Below are 24484 nucleotides of genomic sequence, written 5' to 3' on the forward strand. Positions count from 1 at the left end.
GTACGATTTTCGGACCGTGTGTGGAGAGTCCCGACATTTTTCGTCCGGCAGAGATCGGTCGTTTGGTCGATCGGACAAGGTTAAAAGATTCCTGTCGGCTGCCAATAATTTCTCTGTATGTATTGCCGATCGTATGATTTTCAGTGGGAGACTGTCACTAGCTTTTGTCAGACATAACTTTTGTACGATTGCTGTCAGGGGCAGAACATCGGCTGATCTGTTCTTTTACTACTTTATTTGATCTGAATGGTTAGGGGCAGGTCGGGAGATGGGGAAGTACGATCGTTTGAGGATTCAAACGATCGGATCTTTGCATTTATGGCCAGCTTAACTTTTCCCAAGGGACCTGTTATCTTATATTGTTACAATTACTTGTTTGCTTATCTCAAAATTGTTCTGGGCTCTCTGCCAAAAGCCAATTAAGTTAGAAACTTTGTTTCTTTTTCTGGCTGTTCAGTGCAGAGAAAAACAGGACTTTTCAGTACAAACGAGGGACTGCAGGTTGAGCTGTCAAAAGAGGGCCTGCCCCTCTAAAAACGGGAAAGTTAGGAGGTATGCCTTATTGCCAACAGTACCTACCACAGTCTGAGCCTCATCGTCTAAATGGAATAAAAAGGGGAGAGTTGTAGGGAGGCCCGGTTGCTCCCCACTTACTTGATTAGCCGGGCTCCCCTGCTTTCTGAGAGCTGCCGACTTCGCGAAGGCAGGGCGGGAGCACAGGGGGAGGTATCTTCTGACTATTCCATTCCCTTATTGGTCACAGAGTTTAAGTCTCGATCGAGCTGCTCAGGGATTGGATAGCTGAGGTTTGAACTTCCCCTCCAGCTCATCCATTCACCATGCAGCTTTACCAGGACTTGAAATTCTGTGACCAATAAGGGAAGAAAATGCTGTCACTGGAAGAAGATGCAGCCACCTGTGCTTCTGTAGTTGGCAGCTCACTTACAGCAGGTGGGCCACGCTAATGAAGTAAGTGCAACATGGCACCAATTTTTTTTAAACTTCTGGGGGGGAAAGTTTTTTTACATGGATGTTTAAGGGGGGCCCTGGCCATCAATGTTTTTATAATGTGGGATGGGCCCTGGCCACCAATTTTGTTTTTATTTCTACCATGTGGGGTCTTAGCCAGCCACTTAGGCAGAAAGCAGATGTCTCTTAGACATTTTCAGGAATAAAAGTAACCTGCTTTTTGACACTTACACAGAGGCACAGATTGTTCTCAAGCAGAAATAAAAGCTTTATTCATTATTACAGTGCACCTTTCAACTACAACGCATGTTTTTTTGCAAGGCTGTCTATTTCATTTATATTAATACTATGAATTCCTAGGTTTACAAGCAGAATGACTACAAAGGAAAGAGATGAATGGATGAGGAAGGTAGACATAGAATTAGCAAAAAGGTCTGGGCCCTCGGCATGCCCCCAGAGAAGAGAAATTGCGGAAATATATGTTATAATCTTCCAGTTCCTTGCGGAAACAGTTTGCAGCCTTTTCATCACATTCGCAGATCATCTTCTCACAGCGATTACTTGCTTTCACTAGGAGAGAGAGGAATCACATTCAATTATATGGTGCCAAACAACGCTTTTTAAGACATGATTTTCAGAAGTGCAAGTGCATTAAAGGAGAAGGATACCCCTTCGGCACAACCCCCCCTCTTTAGCCTTATCATACCAACACCCTGCCTATGTCACAACGAATAAGTACATATGTATCCCAGCTGACCACATCTTTCTACTTACTGCACTCTACTTTCTTCTGTTCCTCAACATAGAACCTGTAAGTCTGTGTAACAGGGTTGCATCCGCTCATTTCAGCCTTGTTATAGCAGCAGTCTTGGCTGTGGCAGCACCTGAATAATACAGGTTATACTATCATGAAATGCATTTCAAAAATAATTTGACAAGTAACAGATTCTAAACACACACACAAATGTGAAAGCCGAACTATAGGCAAGTTCAGCCTAGAATGCACATCTACACCAGTATTAGTAACTGAAACACAGTAATATGTGTATCTAACTGCAAAAAGTGTCAGTATAACGTCTCCTCAGCGGTGTCATGGAAATCCCTTGCAAAAAAGATTGTAATTATTCATAATGTCCAATAGAGGTCACTTGAGATTAGTATTATGTGTTGAGTTAAGAGCTTCATGATACTATAAAGGCAAAAACACTGACATTTAGGGGCTGATTCACTAAATTTGAGTGAAGGATTCGAAGTAAAAAAACTTCGAATTTCGAAGGTTTTTTTGGGCTACTTCGACCATCGAATGGGCTACTTCGACCTTTCGACTACGACTTCGAATCGAAGGATTCGAACTAAAAATCGTTCCACTATTCGACCATTCGATAGTCGAAGTACTGTCTCTTTCGACCCCCTAGTTCGGCAGATAAAAGCTACCGAAGTCAATGTTAGCCTATCGGGAAGGTCCCCATAGTCTTGCCTAAGTTTTTTTGATCGAAGGATTATTCCTTCGATCGTTGGATTAAAATCCTTCGAATCATGCGATTCGAAGGATTTAATCGTTCGATCGAAGGAATAATCCTTCGATCGTTCGATCGAATTTTCTGCGCTAAATCCTTCGACTTCGATATTCGAAGTCGAAGGATTTCAATTCCTAGTCGAATATCGAGGGTTAATTAACCCTCGATATTCGACCCATAGTGAATCAGCCCCTAAGGGTTCTATTTACATTAATATGAGTGATGTATATGATAGAGGGCACTAGGGAGCCCTTTACAGGTATGGGACACGTTATCCAGAAACCCGTTATCCAGAAAGCTCTGAATTATGGAAAGGTCATCTCCGTTTTATCCAAATAATCGAAATTTAAAAAAATTATTTCCTTTTTATCTGTAATAATAAAACAGTATCATGTACTTGATCCAAACTAAGATATACTCATTCTTTATTGGAGGCAAAAACCAGCCTATTTGATTTATTTAATGTTTAAATGATTTTCTAGTAGACTTAAGGTATGAAGATCCAAATTACAGAAACATCCGTTATCCCGAAAACCCGAGCATTCTAGATAACAGATCCCATACCTGTTCCAGGAATTAATTTCAGTCTGTTGACCTTGCAATGTGAACTTGATCATAGTACAGCTTGCATGCCATTTACTAACTGCTACAAAGTTACATTTTAGGCTCACAATTTTTAGCCAACTTTAGGCAGGCACAATTACACAAGAAATCTGAGCAAAACAATGCATTGTGGGGAAAAAAACCATGGTGGAGTGCCCCTGAAGTTGCTTTCTGGGAAGATGGCAGATCAGGCTGGAAGTTAGAACTTGAATGTATAATTTTCTTATGTCATGTGTATTTTATGTTTCATAAATAAACGACTTGAGTATTTTACCAATCAATGTCGTCCACAGGCATTCCTTGGTTGTTCAGGCCGCAGTGGCATCCATAGTCAGAGAAGTTAGCCAGGCCATAAATGATGGTGGTCACTTTAATCATCTCGTCAAACTGGGCTGGTGTGCTGGTGACCAGAACTATAACTGCAAAAACAAGGGTATATTAATAATGCTGAAGCCATAAATAGACTAAGGGCTCCTTAAACTGATTACACAGCATGTATATGCTGCATTCTTTATGCTTAATTTAGTGCAGCTAGTAGTGAAGCTGACCTGCACCCAACCCTGACCCGCCACCTCCCAAGCCGCACCTGGCCCAGGCCCACTGTTCCCCCTCTGTTTATAGACCCGTATCCGCAAGTCTATACATTCAGGTGCCAAAAGCTGGCAGTGCTAGGTTTCAGATGGGGAGAGCAAATCACTAGCAGCTAGTGTACAGTGTTTTAAAGGGCTGCTGCCATCAACATAAAAAAAACTATTGTGTCTGAAAACTGTAATTATTAAACTCAGCTAAATGTGTATGCAAATATAGTGCTAAAGGCTCATTCTCTACAGCCTTTTCACAAACAGATTTCAACAAGGGGCATTCCTAGCAATGTAGCATGGCTACCATGTCCCCATCTGAGTTCTTGATCTACTAGTTAATGGGATGCTGAAAGCTGAATATCAAGGCAGTAGGCTTGACACCAGTTCTGTAACAAAATATAGTCTTTGTACCTTTATCTTTCCACTAAGGATTCCCTGTGATGCTGATACTCTGCAACAAATGCCTTCTCTACCCTACCATGAAATCAGCCCTGGCTTCTCTGGTACAAATTCAAAGTTTGAACCTGCAAAATTTTTTATGGAACTATATTGCTTATCATCTTGCGTACAAACACTGCAGTCTACATAATGTCTGTAGTATGCTATTATATTCTTATGAATTTTTACCTAGACATCCAAAAATTTAATTAGCTCAGTTTTCTTATGCAAATATAAGGTGGAGGTGAAGGGAACTGAAAGGCTTTCTTAAGTAAATTTTATCCTGGTCATGCCTCTTGTGTGGTTAATTTTAGTAAGAAGAATTTCACCGGCACACAGGAATTGTAGTAGCAGGGCAAGCCCTTGCAATTTTATTATGCAGTAGTGCAACGTTTCGGGGTCACGCCCCTTTGTCAAGCAAAAGGGGCGTGACCCCGAAACGTTGCACTACTGCATAATAAAATTGCAAGGGCTTGCCCTGCTACTACAATTCCTGTGTGCCGGTGAAATTCTTCTTACCCTTGTTGTGAGGCTGCCGATTCCTCTATCACTGGGCACCAGGATAAGAACCTTTGGGAGTGTGTGGTGTGCGGCTTCTCCATATTCTATTTAATTTTAGTAAGGTCATGAAATAGCCTTAAAATCAGATAAAAATAAACTACTACTCAACCTACTTAACCGCCAGTGACTATCTAGCTAGTGGGAATTAGCCCTTCTCAACCCAATAGATTGACAGGACTGGGACAATAAGTACGTCCATGTCAGGTACTTACTGAGAGCCAAAGCCACTCCGATGAGAAGAACCTTTTTCATCTTGGTGCTCTTGTTGCTGCTGTTGCTGCTGTTGTGTTGCTGAAGCAGATTTACAATAACTGAAACGGTTCTCCTCTGAAGTTTATATACACTTAGCCAGCTCCAATCTAAATAATTATACAGAGTGATTGCAGCTGAAATTAGTAGGGAAAGAACAAATAAAAGAGATTTTTTTTTCTTATAAGTGTTCTTTGATAAAACAGAGACATCAGTCTTGATAGTATCAGAGTAATGATAGACCTTTCAGCTGGACTATACACAAATGAACTGCTTGAAAGTTTCTTCAAATGTAATTATTTCAGGTATTCATTCATATATATATATGTATAGGCCTCCTCTAAAGTATACTTATGTCTGTAAAATAGTTATTTGTCTTAATGATTATGAAAAACAAGTAAAGTTTATTGAATTCGCTTTTCTTTATTGTGCCCTTGCTGAATGTGGCTTATTTATGTCTAGACATTTTATGAAAAGCCTATGTAACATGTAATGAAAAAGGGCGAATGATAACACAGAAATACACACAGGGGCACACATTCAGATCTAAATATTACTTTCAGAATAAAAAAGAATCAGTGGTCTGCGAGGTTCAAAATTAATTAAAACTTAAGGCAGGAGTTGAAGCAGCAGTGAATAACCACCATATACTAATGCAGGCCATTGTTCAATGCTGTGGTTCTTAAAACTTTTAAACTCTGTTGATAATATATAATATAATATAGCTTATACAGGTATGGGAACAGTTATCCAGAAAGCTCAAAATTATGGAAAGACTGTCCCACATAGACTCCATTTTATCTAAATAATTCACATTTTTTTAAAATAATTTCCATTGTACTTGATCCAAGCCAAGATATAATGAATCCTTATTGGAAGCAAAACCAACATATTGGGTTTATTTAATATTTACATGATTTTCTAGTAGAGTTAAGGTATGAAGATGCAAATTATGGAAAGATCCATTATCCAGAAAGCCCCAGGTCCCAAACATTCTGGATAACAGGTCCCATACCTGTATATGGCTGAGTTGAACAAAAACAACTCCTTTGAGGTTACCAGAGGAGAAGATCTTTGCTGAATTAATAAATAATAGTTGGAAGAAATCTTTCTGATCCAACCCACTGTTTGCAAATGGCATCAAGGACCCTATGTGGTCCTCAGTCAAAGAGGTTTGTCCATGTCAGCAGCCAATGTGGTTTAATTGCTGGTCTGTTACTTATCCTGAATTATTTAATAACCATGCACATTTGATGGTGTCAAAACTTTGTTGTTTTGTTTTAGCATGCTTTCTCACTAACAATCTGGGGATTTTGCACTATGAGGTAGTATTTTGCTATTACACTTTGCTATTCTACTTTTATAATTACAGCTATATATTTCCTTAAAGGAGAAGAAAAGATATAATCACTGGTATATTCAATGTTAGGAATACCAGCCTTGTGTCTCAGGTACATTAAACACTCGGGTGCCTGTTTACTGGGCCTCCTACTACTGCAGGAGCACCATGCTGCAATTTTCTTCTTTCTGGTTCTTCTCTGTGTTCCATTTGGAGTGTGCCTGCACAGTAGAGTGAGAAATGGAACAGCTTTTCACTGTAATGCACATGTGCACCTGGCCCAGGACAGCCGAGAAGATTGTGACGTGGTGTTTTTCCATAAGTATCTCGGGTCTAACATTTGGCACCCCAGAGGTTATAACTTTCCTAGTCCTTTAACTCAGTGGTCCCCAACCTTTTTTTTCATTGCTTGCCAGGCGGCAGACGGTCCACTTCAGCAGCCCTGTTGAGCAAAGCCTGCGGCATGGCACTGATCCGCGGCCTGTCAGTTGGGGACCCCTGCTTTAACTGTTAACTTACTGCTTGACCCCTGCTACTGTGAACCCTGCTACTGCTATATCATGAACTCCCTTAACCTGGTTGAACAAGAACAGTCTTACTATGATGCACTTTTAATATTTATACCTACTTGGACATTGCATTAGAATATCAAGTGCAAAACCATGAATATTATATTATGTATAACTTCTGTAACGTATCCAAGTAAAGAGTTTTATTGGGGATTAAATTAAAATGTACATTTTATTAATGCAGAACAGCCATAGTTGCTTGGGTGCTATATAAGGCTGCTTGTGTTACTAGACAGAATCTTATTTCAGGGAATCTCTTAAGGGACAATATCCAGGGAATTTGCTCTTCCCATTATAGACCTTTTATAGGCCCATTATAAACCAAATACTTTTAACAATTCCTGTATTTCATGATTTTATGTTTGTTCCTTACATGTCTTCAACCAATGTGAGAGCTCACTTTTTGTACCTTTCCTCCTTAGAATGAACTGTAAATATTTGCAATTAAGAGAAAAAGACAGGAAACATACTAAATATGTAAAAAAAAGTTGCATTATTTTATTATAAATAAACAATTCTGGGATGGCAGTGGATGTGATTTACTTAGACTTTGCTAAAGCATTTGATACAGTGCCACACAAAATGTTACTGGTTAAATTAAGGAATGTTGGCCTGGAACATAGTATTTGTACCTGGACAGAGAACTGGCTAAAAGATAGACTACAAAGAGTGGTGGTAAATGGAACATTTTCTACTTGGACCAGTGTTGTTAGTGGAGTAGCACAGGGCTCTGTACTAGGTCCTTTGCTTTTCAACTTGTTTATTAATGACCTGGAGGTGGGCATTGAAAGTACTGCTTCTATTTTTGCAGATGATACTAAATTGTGCAGAACTATAGGTTCCATGCAGGATGCTGCCACTTTGAGTGATTTGTCTAAGTTGGAAAACTGGGCAGCAAACTGGAAAATGAGCTTCAATGTTGATAAATGCAGGTTATGCACTTTGGCAAAAATAATATAAATGCAAGTTATACACTAAATGGCAATGTGTTGGGAGTTTCATTAAATGAGAATGAGAAGGATCTAGGGGTTTTTGTAGATAACAAGTTGTCTATTTCTGGGCAGTGTCATTCTGTGGCTACTAAAGCAAATAACGTTCTGTCTTGCATAAAAAAGGGCATTAACTCAAGGGATGAAAACATAATTATGCCTCTTTATAGGTCCCTGGTAAGGCCTCATCTGGAGTATGCAGTGCAGTTTTGGACTCCAGTCCTTAAGAGGGATATAAATGAGCTGGAGAGAGTGCAGAGACTAAGTGCAACTAAATTGGTTAGAGGAACGGAAGACTTAAATTATGAGGGTTGACTGTCAAGGTTGGGGTTGTTTTCTCTGGAAAAAATGCGCTTGCGAGGGGACATGATTACACTTTACAAGTACATTAGAGGACATTATAGACAAATAGCAGGGGACCTTTTTACCCATAAAGTGGATCACCATACCAGAGGCCACCCCTTTAGACTAGAAGAAAAGAACTTTCATTTGAAGCAACGTAGGGGGTTCTTCACAGTCAGGACAGTGAGGTTGTGGAATGCACTGCCGGGTGATGTTGTGATGCTGATTCAGTTAATGCCTTTAAGAATGGCTTGGATGATTTTTTGGACAGACATAATATCAAAGTCTATTGTGATACTAAACTCTATAGTTAGTATAGGTATGGGTATATAGAATTTATGTAAAAGCAGGGAGGGGTGTGTGTATTGATGCTGGGTTTTCATTTGGAGGGGTTGAACCCAATTTAACTATGTAAATATGTAACATTTTCAAGTCAAAGGAAGCCCCCCTAAAAAATGTATAAGATGTAACTTTCAATCAAACTCTGACTCCTAATTCTGCATGTAGAGAGAAAGATTCTGAGAGGGAAGAGTAACTTAATTATTTCAGAAATGATACAGGATTTTTATTTGATGATATTTAGAAAGTTTCATATTTCCATGACATGATGCTTATATTCAATTTTCATTTTCGCAATAGTTCCGCTTTAAGTACACATCTGCAGCAAAGTTCTTTCTTTATATTAACACTGATATTTCACCTTTTACTTGTTTTGTTGTATCCTTTGTTCTATCTTAAGAACGGGATGACCCATGTCTGCAAGAAAATAAAGGGAATGAATCTAATCTAATTTCTGTTGTATACAATTATATACCAGTGTAATCATAAAATAGTACATGGAAAGACATGGTTATTAGATGCGTCTTAAGTGGGACAATAAAGCGCGTACAGTCACTATCTATAATGAAACCTGTGTTGTTCTTTAATTGCTACAGCAGCGTTTTTCATGGTCTAATAATCTCTTATATACAGTACATTCTGTGTGTTCTATAAAATTAAGGTGAATTTCAAAGGGGAAATCTTGTTTAAACAGGGACCATGAAAGCTAGTTGAACAGTCTCATTTTGCAGTATTGTTAATTGTGCAAAGACTTTGGGGATGAAATTGATGAAATTACAGAGGAGAGATACAGATCTTTCTAAGCATGAAGGCACAAGGTATATTGTGGTCAGCAGAAAATCCCTTGAAACTACACCTGCCTCATTTACTTAAATTGGAAAGCTCAATATATCTAGAGCATATTCAGGCAGTCAGAACATGTATTGCCATTGTCGCGCTCTGTGTGCCATCAGCATAAGCAGAGTGGGTGACATTACTATGTAATGAGTTATCCTAGTGTAGCGCTATAGTAAATTGAGTGCACTGTTTTCTATCTATGATTTCCACTCCCAATTCTGTGCTCTGGATGAGACCTTAAATCTTAGGGAGTAAGCCCTCGCAAATGGTGTGGAGGCAGGGTGTAGTGTGACTGTAACTTGATGCAGGGTGCAATAATTGGGCGCCAGTGGTTCTTATAACTTAACCAATGAACATTTTTATTGAACAATAACAATCCTCAATGGAGTGTACATAAGAGCAAGCAGGATCATACATCAACAGTGGGTAAGCATATACTCACAGCACCTTTAGTCAGTAGCTGTCCCCCACAGGGATGGGAACAATGTACACAACAGCCGCTCAGGGTACACCCAGCTTTCAGCCTTTTCCCTAAGTGGAACCTGAGGGGAATCTCTACATCCCTAGGTCTGTACACTTAAGCTGGCCATAGACGCAAAGACCCGATCGTACGAATCCTCGATTTGTATGATTTTCGGACATGTGTGGAGAGTGCCGACATTTTTTGTCCCACGGAGATTGGTCGTTTGGTCGATTGGCCAGGTTAAAAAATTTCTGTCGGCTGCCAATAATTTCTCTGCATGTATTGCTGATTGGACGATTTTCAGTGGGAGACTGTCACTAGCTTTGTCGGACATAACTTTCTTACGTTTGCTGTAGGGGCAGAACATCGGCTGATCTGTTCTTTTACTACTTTATTTGATCTATAAAGTAGTAAAAGAACAGATTCGTGATTCGATGATTCAAACAATAGGATCTTTGCATCTATGGCCAGCTTAAAGGTGGCCATAGATGCAAAGATCCGCTCGTTTGGCGATGTTGCCAAACGAGCGGATCTTTCCCCGATATGCCATTAACAGGCATGGCTATATCGGGGGTAATCTGATTGTTCGGCCGTATGGCTGAACGATCAGATTACGATGTGCCATGAGCTCCGGCGGACGAAAGATGTCGGCACACGCCACACACGATCCGAAAATCATACGAATCCTCGATTCGTGTGATCGGATCTGTGTGTCTATGGCCACCTTTAGTCCCGACTTCTGTGCAATTAGTACCTGGGATCATAATCCCACTCAATCCTCGGAGGAGCCTCAAGCTGCTTGGCTAAATAGCCTGTCTATCTGTCACTCCTACAGTGACCTCTTAGGTCACTAAGGAATGGTTCAGTGTAAAAATATAAACTGTGTAAATAGATGGGCTGTGCAAAATAAAAAATGTTTCTAATATAGTTAGGCAAAAATGTAATGTATAAAGGCTGGAGTGACTGGATGTTTTACATAATTTCCAGAACACTACTTCCTGCTTTTCAGCTCTCTTGGTTTACACTGACTGGTTACCAGGCAGTAACCAATCAGAGACTTGAGAGGGGGGGCCACATGGGTCACATCTGTTGCTTTTGAATTTGAACTGAATGCTGAGGATCAATTGGAAACTCACTGAAAAGATATGTCCCATTAAGCCCCCCTTCAAGTCGCTGACTAACTCAGAGTTATAGAGCTGAAAACAGGAAGTAATGTTCTGGCTGTTATATTACACATCCAGTCATAACTATACATATGCCAATAAGCAGGACAAGCTGGCACAAGAAATACTCTATTCTCTATATAAATATGATTTTTCTAAAGCAGGACAGCAAGTTATTCATCCAGGGGTGGACTTGGGGGCCCGGGGCCCACCGGGGCTGCTACCACAGGGTCCCCCTTCGGTCTTCGTGCTGCACCGGCTTGACGCATATGTGCGCATGCACCAGCATCCCGTGTTTGTGTGCATGTGCTGGTGCGCCATGTGTGCGCGCGCATATGATGGTGTGCTCGTTCGTGAATGAGCAAAATGTTTTTGTGGCATTACGTAGCTAATATGGGTGTGGATCTGGGTTGGCGGGGCCCACAGGGTTTTTTCCCGGTGTCCCGCCGGCCCTGTCCGACCCTGTATTCATCTACAGGGTTTCCTGCCCAATGTGTCAAATGAGTTTAACCGAAGTTTTCAGTTAGACCAAAGCATTGCGTTGCAGTTAAAAAAGAATGGTTCAGGTCCAGCTTTTCCAGGAGACAAGTGGGATTTAAACTGGTAAGTATAAAATATATGATTTAACTGTATGATATATCTTATGTAGCAGTATATATAATGTTATTATGTGTTACAAAGAGTAACAGTTTAACCTGATCAAATCTAGGGGAACAACATAATTTGCTAAATTTGATGAGGGACTTGTACTGCTGGGTCTGTTTTAATCAATTACATTGTACAATAGGCAAACAAACACAGAGTTTACCTTTATATTGTTTTATGCAATTAAATAATAACAATTGATTGGTATGGGATCCGTTATACAGAAATCTGTTATCCATAGAACTCAGAATTATGGAAAGGCCATCTCCTATAGACCACATTTTATCCAAATAATCCAAATTATTAAAACTGATTTACTTTTTCTCTGTAATAATAAAACAGTACCTTGTACTTAATCCCAACTAAGATATAATTAATCCTTATTGGAAGCATAACCGGCCTATTGGTTTTATTTAATGTTTAAATGTTTTTCTAGTAGACTTAAGGTAGAAGGACAGGTTAAAATTAAGTAAGCTTTATCAGAAAGGTATACTGTATATAAATACACAAGTAAGCCCTCAAAGTAATGCTGCTCTGAGTCCTCTGTCAAAAGTAACACAGCTTTTCTTTCCTTCTATTGTGTACACATGGGTTTCTGTATCCAACTTCCTGTTTTTATCTTAAACCTCCAGGGCTAGGGCTTGAGCATGCTCAGTTTGCTTCTCTCTTCCTCCTCCCCTCCCTGCTGTAATCTGAGCCCAGAGCTATGAGTGAGCAGGGAGAAATGCAGGCAGGAAGTGATGTCACACCAAGCTAATATGGCAGCTGCTATCATAAACAAACAGAGAGAGTTCTAGTGCCGTTAAATCAGGTATGGTAAAACATTCTACAGAATAAATATCGTCTTGAACTGTTGTGGCTAATCTAGTGGCAATAAACTGCTTTGGTAGGTTCCCTTCTCTTTTAAGGTAGGAAGATCCAAATTACGGAAAGAGCCATTATTCAAAAAAACCCCAGGTCCCAAGCATACTGGATAACAGGTCCCATACCTGTATATCCAATAAGAATTCTATTGTTACCCAAAATCCTCTACCACAGCCTTTTGTACCTACACTGATGCTCCGCAAGCATCTGGACATTATTTTAACCATAATCCACAATTATCAACAAGTTTTATCTCAACAGTATGGCATGTTTGCTTCCTTTTGCTTATGTGACACAATCACTTTGTATTTTTATTTTAATTGTCACTCATTCAAGGATTCAATATGCATTGCTCCTTTGTACTCAATCTTTTTTTTACTCAACCCAGTTTCTTAATCTCCATTTGGCTTACCTTCTTCGTATATGTGAGAGAATAATCACAAAATGGTGCAAAATATCTGTGCAAATGGCCATTTTTTTACCAACCATGCCCATTGCTTCCCATAATTCCAGCAAAACAGCGCCTTCCATTGTGCACACATTTTTGCACCCAACTTTCTGCAAACGAATCCACTGGAGTTTTTCTGCTTTACATACAATTGTAATGGACATATAGAATTAGTGCTGGGAAGTGTTCTGCTTTTTTAATTAAATGAGCCACATTAGACAGGACTAACTATTTTGATGAGAGGAAGGAAACAAATGAAGATATCCCCCATGCAGTCACAAAAACTATTAAACATTTTTATCTGCTACAATCTTCAATGTGTGGCTTCATATCAAGCAATAAATTATTTATGATTTACATTATCCATAATTCTAAATCACATTTGTAAGCTTGTGGATATGCAGAAAGCTTTCACCCAGCATTTAAAGGTCACTAGAATGCTTTTTTTGTCCCTTTGTGGTTTTCCTCACTCTTTATATTATTTCAAACAGATGAGATTAATTTCCAGATCTATGCATGATCTTATTTATCTTTAGAATATAGACTGTAAATAATGCATTTGTCTGACAACATGGTATTGTCAGTGTCTCTACAGATATGGATACTGGGCTGATGGGGTAGGACCAATACTGGTTGATCATAATTCCAAATTTCCAATACATTATAGCAATTGAAAGTAAGAATATCACAAGCCAGAAAGTGGTCTTCATTTTGTTCTTTTTGGAGCAGGTGAGCCGGATTGTGCCATGGATTGTGGTGTTGTCACTGAAGTACTGAAACATTTCTTCATAGGAATCTATTGGGCAAATTCACAAAAGAGTGAATTGTTGCCAGCAAACGCTTCACCACACTTCGCACCACTTCGCCAGGTGAAAATTCGTTACTAAGATGCTAATTCACTAAAATGCGAAGTTGCACCCTGGGCGCCGAACACTGGCGACCTTTTGCTAGCCTTACTTTGGCAGTGCGAGCATTTCAAAGCAAAATGACACTAGAAATCGCTTCTGCTTAGTGAAACTTCGGTAGTCCTCTTACACTTTGGTTAATTTGAATAGTCATATGGACTTTATTAGAGATGTTGGTGCAAATTCTTGAAGTGGCCACTGTTTATTACAAATGTCCAAGGAACCTGAATAAAGACAAAAGAGATCTTCTAATGCCCTACACATGAGCCCTTCCTAAAACAATTGTTCGATGCCCCTCAAATGTCTGGGGAAAAAGGTTAACACAAAAAAGTTTAATAGGACTTTTACAGGCAATCCTGCTTAAAAAAAGTACAAGTCGCCAGCGTTTTTACAACTTTAATGCATTTCCGGCAGACATCCTGCGGATGGGATTTCTGGCGAATTGACGCTAGCGCTGGGCACTTCGCCCTTTAGTGAATCTGCCCTATAGTATTCAATCCTACCTTTCTGTTATCACTTTGTCTGTGGACTCTGTCATATCGCCAGCATAAGCTGTCATCATGCTGCTACATTTAATCTCTCGCTGGTAAGAAAATAGACTCAAAGTTGCACCAAATCACCTCCACAGCTGCCAGCACCCCCATAGACATTGCTGTATATACATTTGTGCCAGCTAGTGTTTGTGTTGTTACACAAACACTACCCTGCCTGCTTTTCCTTAGAAAGTTTCTTTAAGTCCATGGCGATTCTCTACGATGACCAGGATCGTGCTTCCTCTGCCGATTCCGCAATTCATAAACTGCGCCAGGGAAAGCGGGATGCGGAGGTGTATTGCACTGAGTTCCGCAGATGGGCAGTACAAACTGGGTGGAACGACATGGCTCTTCGTAGCCAGTTCCGGATAGGGCTCTCAAAAGACAGCCTAGTAAATTACCCTCTATCTACTAAGCTGGATGATCTCATGTCTCTTGCCATCCAAGTAGATAGAGGCAAAGAAGGGGTGAGAGGGGAACTTCTTTTCAATCAGGGGTTACCAATGTTAAGTCTTTCCTTCCCAATGTGGTTGTCAAACCTCCTAATCCCTCTGTGCCTCTGCCTCAGGAAGAACCTATGCAACTGGGCATATCCAATCTAACTCCTGAGGAAAACGCCTGCAGGCGAAATTTGGGTAATAAAAAAATGGATAAATCACCTGCAAGAGGTACATTTATCAAAATTTGAATTCACTATGCTTTAAAAAATATGTAAAACCTTCTTTCTTCTAAAATGAAAGGATGGATTGGATGGAAGGATCTACTGGGGAATAAAGTATATTGTGATTACCTATCACAGCAACTCCACAGAATCACACCACTGTGAGTTTCAAGTGTCACCTCTCTGAAGAGTTATAATGTGCCATATGATTGGATAAGTGGAAGAGTTTATATGACTAGGACTTCCCATACCAGTTAGTTGAACTGAAGAAGCTGCTCGGATGAGTAGTGAAACGTCTTCAATGATTACTCAGCAAGTCCAGTAGTTTTAGAATTACTTATACTAGATATACCATGACCTGGATGAATGAAAATCTTCATAGTCATATTTCTTATGTAACAGAATAAATATCTGAATGAAACAGAAGTTTGATTTAGACAACCTGTTTTTTTGACAGTGTTTTGAGAGCTACTGATCACCAACTAAAGGTCTACTGGTAGATCCTGATGTACCTTTTGGACATACCTGCTCTAAAGTCACTCTAGGGATGTCAATTGCTCAAGTGCAGAAAAGCTAAAATCATGCACAGATTATTGCACCTTTAGTTTTAAAACCTGCCCCCATAACAATGCATAGTCTCCAATGGATCTAACGAACATTTTATTTGAAAATTTCCACTAATTCAGAGAAAAAATAAAGCTCTGCTTTAAACTTTTCAGGGGACAATATAGTTCGAAAATCATTTATTAAGCAAAATTCCATGTGTTCGAACTGCAATCTCCAACCAGTTCAAATAAACACTCCTTCCAAGATACCTTTAACTCTAAAATGGTCTGGTCCAGCCAGAATGTATTTTGATTATAGACATTAAAATACAATTTTAGTATTAAAACACTAACTTGTTTAGATTATTTGTAAGGCAGGCGGCTGAAATAAAATGAATGGGCCATATATATGTTACAGAGATGATAACATTTTCAAAATATTTCAAATACAGCATAGCAAATGTTCTTATACATATAGGAATTTAGGAAACATTTGCTAAAAAGAAAATGTATATTTAATTTGTCAATATAACATATTTTCATATTGTAACAGCTTTCATTTTAGGTTTAAGTGCCCTTTAATTATTAGCTGCCTATGTAGTACTGAAGGTAGAGAATCGTGGGGTATGAGTTTGATCTCGCAAGAATTCCAGCTCAAGTCAAGCCCAAGGTATGAGATTCTGCTGTACACTGGAAAATCAGGGGAGTGGAAGAGTTACGGGATAAAACCAATGGGTACACCATTAATAGGTGATATTACCATATTTAATAGTTATCCTTCATTTAACTATTACCGTACAATAAAGCACAAGAGTGTAGCTAATTTTGTATATATATTTGACTACATGAATGTGATATGTTGTATAGTTTGTCTCAGCTATAAAAGTCTCCAAGTAGCACATCTATTCAAGATGTTCTGTATAGACTTATCTCAGAAAGATGGGTGCAGCTTTTCAGTTGTACAGAAGAGAAAAGCTATATAGGACACATTTTGTTGTATTCTGCTTGTAACAGCAAACACAATATCAGTATTTTAGAGTGGCACTCAGCATTTAGGATCAAAAACTCAGAATCAGATTGGCCCACCAGGGTCACAGGAAAACCCAAGTAGACCCAGGCATTAGTGGAGTGATCTGTGTACCCAGCCATTTGGCCTTCTACGCTTCTGTGTAAGGGGGAATTGAGGTCATCATGAAAGAAAGACAGAAGGGAAGAAAATGAGAAAGTCAGAAGAGGAAAGAAGAAAAATAGTAGGAGACCAGAAAAGTGAGATGCAATACAAGTTAAAGTGGAAAACAGAAGTTACCGTATTCTGCAGAGTTGGGCCAGTTCTCTAAACTTTTCTGGTGGACCTATAACTCTCTAGTTCAGGGATCCCCAACTTTTTGAACCCGTGGGCAACATTCAGAAGTAAAAGGAGTTGGGGAGCAACACTAGCATGAAAAATGTTCTTGGGGTGCCAAGTAAGGGCTGTTATCGCCTATTTGGTAGCCCCTATGTGGACTGACAGCCTAAAGGAGACTCTGGCAGTGCACCTGGTTTTTATACAAGCAAAACTTGCCTCCAAGGCTGGAATTCGAAAATAAGCAGCTGCTTTGAGGTCACTGGGAGCAACATCCAAGAGGTTGGTGAGCAACATGTTACTTACGAGCTACTGGTTGGGGATCACTGCTCTAGTTCAACACCAAATAATTTATGCTAAATGTCTTCTACTAATAGTTTTGATAAGTAAATAATTGCATTTATAAAACAAAAAAAGTGAATTATGGTTTAGTTCTTACTCAACTGCTTCCACCTCAGGTGCTAATGTTGCCCAACTATAGGAGCAGTGTTGCCACTAGAGGTACATACTGTATACACCTACATGTGTATAATATATATATATATATATATATATATATATATATATATATATATATATATAAAAATTGGTTTTTAATTAACTTGTCATTGATAATTAACATTTTTTTTACTCATACTTAAGTGCATTTTATCCAAGTCCATTGACAATAAGTAAGATAGTGGCATTAATTCTTCTCAAACATTTGCAAATTGCAGATACAGATAATTCTATTCCTTTAACTTGACAATAAACATTATATGTGTGTGTGTACTTGTAGAAGATGGTTTTAAACAAATTATGCATCATGTGATTGCCACACTCTCCATAGGCTCCACAACCAAAAAGACTTGAGTACTTGATAGAGGTTCCGCTCTAGAACACCTGATTGATTGGGCTTTAATGTTTGGGTATATGCTGTGCCCACTGTACTGGTCCTAATCCAAAGAGAATGTTGTTCCATATGGAATGTCCACGTTGGCCTTTGAAACATGAATCTTCATAGGGAAATAGTTCCACATAAACTATCTGCAAGAATTACTGAAATGAACACTTCTCCGGCTCAGCTTCTCAGGGTTGTTGGAGGCCATGTGTGAAAATTCACGGAAAATATCCAAATAAGTAGTGTCACCTGCAATGCAACGGAGTGAAAATAAAAAAAAGGCCAAAAGTAAACAAAACTGTAACTGAACCGGACTGAGTTATAAGAATCCCTTAACAATATAGGTATGTAGGTAAAATTGTTCATTAAATGAAGAAAATATAGTCTCACAATATTAAATACAGATGTGTTTACTGCTCTTGCTGTATATCTACATGCAGGTAACACACAACTGGCATTTAACATGATGTACATTTATATTCATAGGCGAAACAACACAACACCCTTAAATCTTCCAGCAAAGTTGCGCATATAACATAAGTCTAAAGTGACTGGATATTTTTATCTTGAAAATGGTTCACCACTCATCTGAGCATCTTCATCAGTTCAATCATAGAAGCATGCTCGGGTGAATCATTTACTAAACTCCAAATGCAAAGATCATGAAAAATTCGTGATCACAAATGTTTTGGAATTTATTAAACCCCAAGGATGGAAAAGTCAGAATCTGAAAACATCATGCACTTTATTGCATGCACTTTACATCACATATGTGCTATTAGCAGATATAACTGCACTGATGATGTGTCAGAGGGAAAATGGCCCCCGGGTGAAAGCTGCTATCTATTTTAGAAAAATGTGATGGCGCTGGCAAATGATGGGGATATATGCAGTAAAAATAATGCAATTTTGGTGGGGGAGATGTGCCCAACTTATATACATGGTAGGAAAATGTAGGCTTTACATGTCCTTTAATGTCATTCTCTGTGTTTTAATTGTGCTGTTTTTCTTTTTTTTGTGTGGGTTTTCAGTAATTTTGCTTTCTATTAAGCAGCTCTCCAGTTTAGTGTTTCAGTAGCAATCTGATGGGTAGTGCAGTTTACCCTAGCAACCAGGCAGCAGTTTAAATGAGAGGTTGGGATATAAAAATGAGAGGGACAGAATAAAAGGATAAGTCATGAAAAGCAACAATAACGATATAACTGTAGCCTCACATTTGAAAGCTGAAAAGAGGCAGAAGAGGAAAGAAAATAAAGAAGACCAAATATAAAGTTGTTAGGAATAGAATATACTAAAAGTTAACATAAAGATGAGCTGCCCCTTTAACCAATGTATCTACACTCATACACTCAGTGCTAGACTCAAATACTCATACTGTATATGATTTTATAGCCAGCCCAGCTGATTATTAGACTTCCAGTGCAACATCTGGATCACAGTAGGAGCCTAGTAGACCCACTTGGAAGGACCATACACTCACCCACACTTCCTTACACTCTCTTATCCACTCACAGCAACATTGTTCCACCAAAGACCAAATTAAAATAAGCCAAAAAAGGTCAGTTTGCAGTTAAGTAAAGGAGACCATACATATGGCCACCTTAGGGCAGGGGCACACGGGCAGATTCGGGGAGATTTAGTCGCCTGGTGACTAATCGCCTCTTCTTTGGGGCGACAGTCTCCCCAAACTGCCTTCCTCCTGCTTAAAATGAAAAATCGCCGGCGCCAATGCACTCGCGGCGCTTCGATTTCCAAAGTTGGCCGAAGTTTCCACTTGAGGCAACTTCAGGTGCCTTCGGAAATCGAAGAGCTGCGAGTGCCATTGCGCTGGCATTTTATCATTATAGGCGGAAGGCAGTTCGGGAAGATTGTCACCCCGCAGAAGAGCCAATTAGTCGCCAAGCCACTAAATCTCCCCGAATCTGCCCCTGCCCTTAATATATAATCTGAAAACGCTGGGGAAAAAGACAAGTGTTAGAGGTCATGCGCAAAAAAAGCAAAGGCAGAAATGTTATGATCACAGAAACTCAGAAGCAGAGTAAAGGTGTTAATATAGATTCAGAGAGCCAGACAACATCACAGTAAGAGACCAAGCAGAACATTTAAGAGTTGGAGTATGATTTTATTAACAGTGCTTATAAAGACAGGTTAAGGGAGAAGTAAAAACACTGCATTGTGCGTAAATGTGCATATAAATATATATATGTGTGTGTATGTGTGCATAAATATATATATATATATATATATATATATATATATATATATATATACACACACACACACATACATAACACACACCCTTGTATACACAAACCACAGTTACGTTAATTTTAAGAAGCCCTTTGCTGACATGGGCCCGCAGTGTGCCACAAAGAACCCATTTGTAAACAATGGGTTTCATAGTACAGAGATCATGACTTACTTACTATTCACAGAAAACACCAAGAAGTTGAACAAAGCAAATAAAAAAGAAATAGAAAGAGAGAGCACCATAGAGGTGTAAGCAAGAAGTGAAGATCATAATATGCCGTTGCCTATTTACAGCAAATGGGGTTCTTTTTAATGTGCAGCTCATCAGATTCCTCATGCGCTCTTTGCTCCCTGACAGGTCTCTTAGGAAGGCTATATCCTAGGAAAGGATGCAGGCACCGCTTAACTCAGGGATTTAATAGTAATCCCTTATATCGCTTTTTCACAGACTTGCACACATACAATTTACACATTGCTTTATTTCAGAGATGTCCAACCTGTGGTCCTCCAGCTCCTCTAAAAAAAAATGATTGCCGGCACACGGTAGTATTAGACAGCTCATTGGAGGGACACAGGCTAAGGCTTCCCTGTTTTAATTCCATTTCCCAATTATAATTGGTACTTATCTCCCTCAAAAAGATAAAAGCCTAAGCATTACTAGCCATTGGACGTTGGTCACAAAAGATGCTCCAAAACAGAAGCCTATCCATGGCCATATATTGTCCTGGGCAGAACTGCATGTGACATTCTTAAATAAAGAACTGTCTCAAAGCTTTAGGTAGATCACAGAGTAACGTAACTTTTCAACTCGTTTGCAGGAATGGCAGCCTGTTTGTGCAGTTAGCGTCCGTTCCAAGGGATAGCGTTAGCTATTAAGGTCAGTAACTTGGGATATGGCAAGTTGCTGTTTTTAAAATAACCATAACTATGTTCCATAAAATGATACAACTTTTAAGAAGTGTACCTCTGGCCAAGCTGATATCTAAACAAATAGTAAAATACTCCTAAAATACAAAATAAATCTGTTCCCGCTTTGAACTACAAAGAGTCATTAAGAACACAATACCAAAAGATAATACAAAACAAGTCTTTATGGTTTTCCAGTTGTTGCTCTATGGCTGTCACAGAGATAAAGGAATGTGCTGCTCGCTCTCTAAAGCAGATTGTTTAAGGTCTGATAAAGTTCTGCACAACTGTATCTCACATGTGTACCACACCCTTGCACCCTGTATTTATTCTATTGGTCCTTTCCAAGGTTATGGATCCTGAATTAACTGTCCATTTTGCAATGGAAGGGCATGCATCTATAAGCATGAATTCATAAAGCCCTCTTTGATTTACTGTGGCTTTTTTAGTACTCCAACGTTAGTAATTTCCCAAATGCACTTTGCTAATGAACATTCTTTAGTGGAAAACCATTCATTATTCACAGTTGGTTCCACCGCCACCATGCAAATGGAATGTAAGAAGTATTTAGCAGCAGTGCATTACAAATATTTGCCAAATATGAATTTAAGAAAAGCCTTCTGTCATTCTAGAGGACATTTTAAAAACACAGACCCAATGATACTTTTCTATGAAGCCATAAAAACTAGCACCTTTTACAGTTTTTTTGTCCACTGTATGGTAATCTTCCCAACAAGCTTGATTTTTACTTTTACCAGTACACAATAAGATATTCCTATCAAAACTAGTACAGGTGTGGGATCCGTTATCCGGAAACCAGTTATCCAGAAAGCTCCAAACTACAAAAAGGTTGTCTCCCATAGACTCCAATAATCCAAGTTTTTAAAAAATTATTTCCTTTTTCCTCTGTAATAATAAAACAGTTCATTTATTAAAGCCTGTGGAGAACCGGAACCCCTTGGTGATAAGGAATCATTCCTAATATCAGCAACTTGTTAATGAAGACCCATCCCAACCAAGACTTTCCAAATGATAGTCCCGGAGAGTCCAAGGTCCCCAGCATTCTGGATATTATGTCCTATACCTGTACTATTATTGGTGCAATAGTATTGTGACAACTACTAATAGAGCAGACAAACAGAAACCCAAAGTTAAAAGACTCATTTTTTTGTTCTTTTTAAATAAATGTACATCATTGCTCATAAAAAAAACATCCATTTCCAAAAGAGATGGCCTCTAGAAAAAAAAAGACTGTCTGACTAGAATTCATTAAAGATTTCCCTACAAAAGAAAGACAAACAGTCCATTTGCCAAATGGATGCTAAATACATACCTAAACTAAAACAAACAAAAATAAGAAAGTTTGTATTATACCAAATAGCCACCAAAGCAGTGTAAACATATGGAGGTCACAGGGTCATTACTCCACAGTTTATTGCAAATAATATGACATGGGGGAGAAGAAAATGCTAAAAAGATTCCCCCACATTCCTTAGAAATTTAGGTAAGTGAAGCCTGACTGTGGCTTAGTGTAGACAATGTCTCAGCCAACATGCCATGCACTGCTTTGCTTGGCAAAAAATATAATAAATTAAAACAGAATATAACAATTTCACTGTTGAAAAAAGGGAAAGAGTACAAAAAAATTCACATACAAAACCACATTTACACAAACAAAACATATACATACGTGTGTATATCTCCAATACTGGAAGGAGGAAAAGTGCACAAGTGTTTTATTTCCTTTACATAAATGTACAGCTTTTACTAGAAATGATTTACCCCGTCTCTACTGAAGAGGGTGGCGCTTCCCGATCAGCATGGAAGGGAAGAATCCTGACAATATAGGCGCCATTAAATGTTGGACTGTGGTTTGAGACCATGGCTAGCTATTCTTAGGTGACTACTGCTGACCTGCCAAAAAATATACTACAAACAAAGTATACTGTAAAGTCCTTGTAAGCAATCATGGGGAGGACCAAATACAGCAAAAGGGCCAAGGGTTTAGTCGTCGAAATAAAGATAGCACCTTTTCCCTAGAGGGATTCCTGCTGGTCTGTAGTAAGTTTGTGAAGCCCCTGCTTCTGTTTGGCAGTGCATTCTGGTGTAAGAAATTAGCAGGCAATGGATGCTAGATCCATGAGGTCTATATGTTTGCTAGCAGAAGTCAACCCTAGTGATCTCCTCAATGCTTTTTTACAATGATCCTTGCAATGATATGGAACTCATCTTTATGTATTTTACAGGCATTTGGAGACTAATAGAAATATGGCTGCCATTCCCACTTAATTATTTGGTGATCAGATGAATAGGAATTTATTGCATGCTCTGCAATTCGCAAAAAAATGAGAATAATTGTTTTCTTAAGACTACATTTTCACTGTGCTTTTCTGAAAGAGTGTTAGCTCCTTGCTTTACCCTGGAAGCAAGCTAGCAAGGTTTGGTGGATATAAGGTGCATATTTGTTTACCCGGGCTTAAATAAGCCTATCAGAGGTTATGTGGCTTCAATCAAAGGTATAGAATAGGATAATCCATCTTTTTTGAGGAAATGACTATAAAATATCAGCTTTAGTGGATGGGGGCCCTATAAAATAACTATAAACTGATTCAACCATACAAGTGAATATCACAAAAAACATGAATGAATTAATTGTAGACTAAGCAAATGTAAATGGGATACTTGGTGACAAGATCAGGTCTTGGTGAATACTGATACCCAACTGTTTAACAGTCCAGTCATTGTGTCCTTGACTTTCTGATCTTGTTATACAATGGAATTGCATAGCACTAGAGTGACATGGATACATGGGAGATGCCTCTGTAAATTAAGCATAAACTTGTAGGAAAATGATTTCAATCACAAGTGGTAGTACTGAAATATATTTATATACTGTATATATATATCTATATATATATATATATATATATATATATATATATCTATATATATATATATATATATATATATATATATATATATACAGTTAGGTCCATGAATATTGTGACAGAGACAACTTTTTTTTAAAATTTTGGTTCTGTACATTACCACAATGAATTTTAAATGAAACAACTCAGATGCAGTTGAACTGCAGACTTTGAAATAGCCTTTGAGTCAGTGTCCAATTACTTTTGAGCCCCTGAAATGAAGTGATTGTGTTAAAAAAAGGCTTTAGTTCCTCACAATTTTATGCAATCTTTTTGTTCAACCCCCTGAATTAAAGCTGAAAGTCTGCAGTTCAACTGCATCTGAGTTGTTTCATTTAAAATTCATTGTGGTAATGCACAGAAGCAAAATTAGAAAACAGTTATCGTGTGTGTGTGTGTGTGTGTGTGTATATTATTCTAACCCTAAAACCCAGTTGGTGTGAAGCTTTACTGGGTGAGGGAAAGAGTAAAGACCCCTACTTTGCATTTGTTCTGGTACAAATAGAGTAGATGGTAGCGGCTTCCCTTATGTTTAGTTAGTGCACTTATTTACCCCACAAGGAGACCAGAGATTTTGAACACAGATCCTTTATAACATTCACTACTATAGCATGGGAAC

The 24484-nt window shown here is 38.7% G+C and overlaps 2 protein-coding genes across 6 annotated transcripts in view; both read right to left on the reverse strand.

Moving 5' to 3' along the window:
• Positions 1-1213: 1213 nt before the first annotated feature.
• Positions 1214-4978, reverse strand: pla2g2e.S (phospholipase A2 group IIE S homeolog). The gene is made up of 4 exons (NM_001093800.2): positions 4882-4978; positions 3364-3508; positions 1744-1853; positions 1214-1539 (listed from the first exon to the last, which is right to left on the reverse strand). Exons 1-4 carry the CDS (start codon positions 4919-4921, stop codon positions 1391-1393), a joined length of 444 nt encoding a protein of 147 aa, NP_001087269.1. The 5' UTR covers positions 4922-4978; the 3' UTR covers positions 1214-1390.
• Positions 4979-17140: 12162 nt separating this feature from the next.
• The window catches only part of acap3.S (ArfGAP with coiled-coil, ankyrin repeat and PH domains 3 S homeolog), a 134605-nt gene continuing 127261 nt past the window's right edge, over positions 17141-24484 (reverse strand). For 2 of the 5 annotated variants that reach the window (XM_018227882.2, XM_018227879.2), the window contains one exon: positions 17141-18031. In XM_018227882.2, the coding sequence (XP_018083371.1) occupies positions 17925-18031 (107 nt within the window). In that variant the 3' untranslated portion in view covers positions 17141-17924. The remainder of the gene's footprint in view (positions 18032-24484) is intronic. The other 3 variants (XM_018227883.2, XM_018227881.2, XM_018227878.2) reach the window with 2 other exon arrangements.

This window comes from Xenopus laevis, chromosome 7S (genome assembly GCF_017654675.1).
Source record: "Xenopus laevis strain J_2021 chromosome 7S, Xenopus_laevis_v10.1, whole genome shotgun sequence".
NCBI classification, from domain to species: Eukaryota; Metazoa; Chordata; class Amphibia; order Anura; family Pipidae; genus Xenopus; species Xenopus laevis.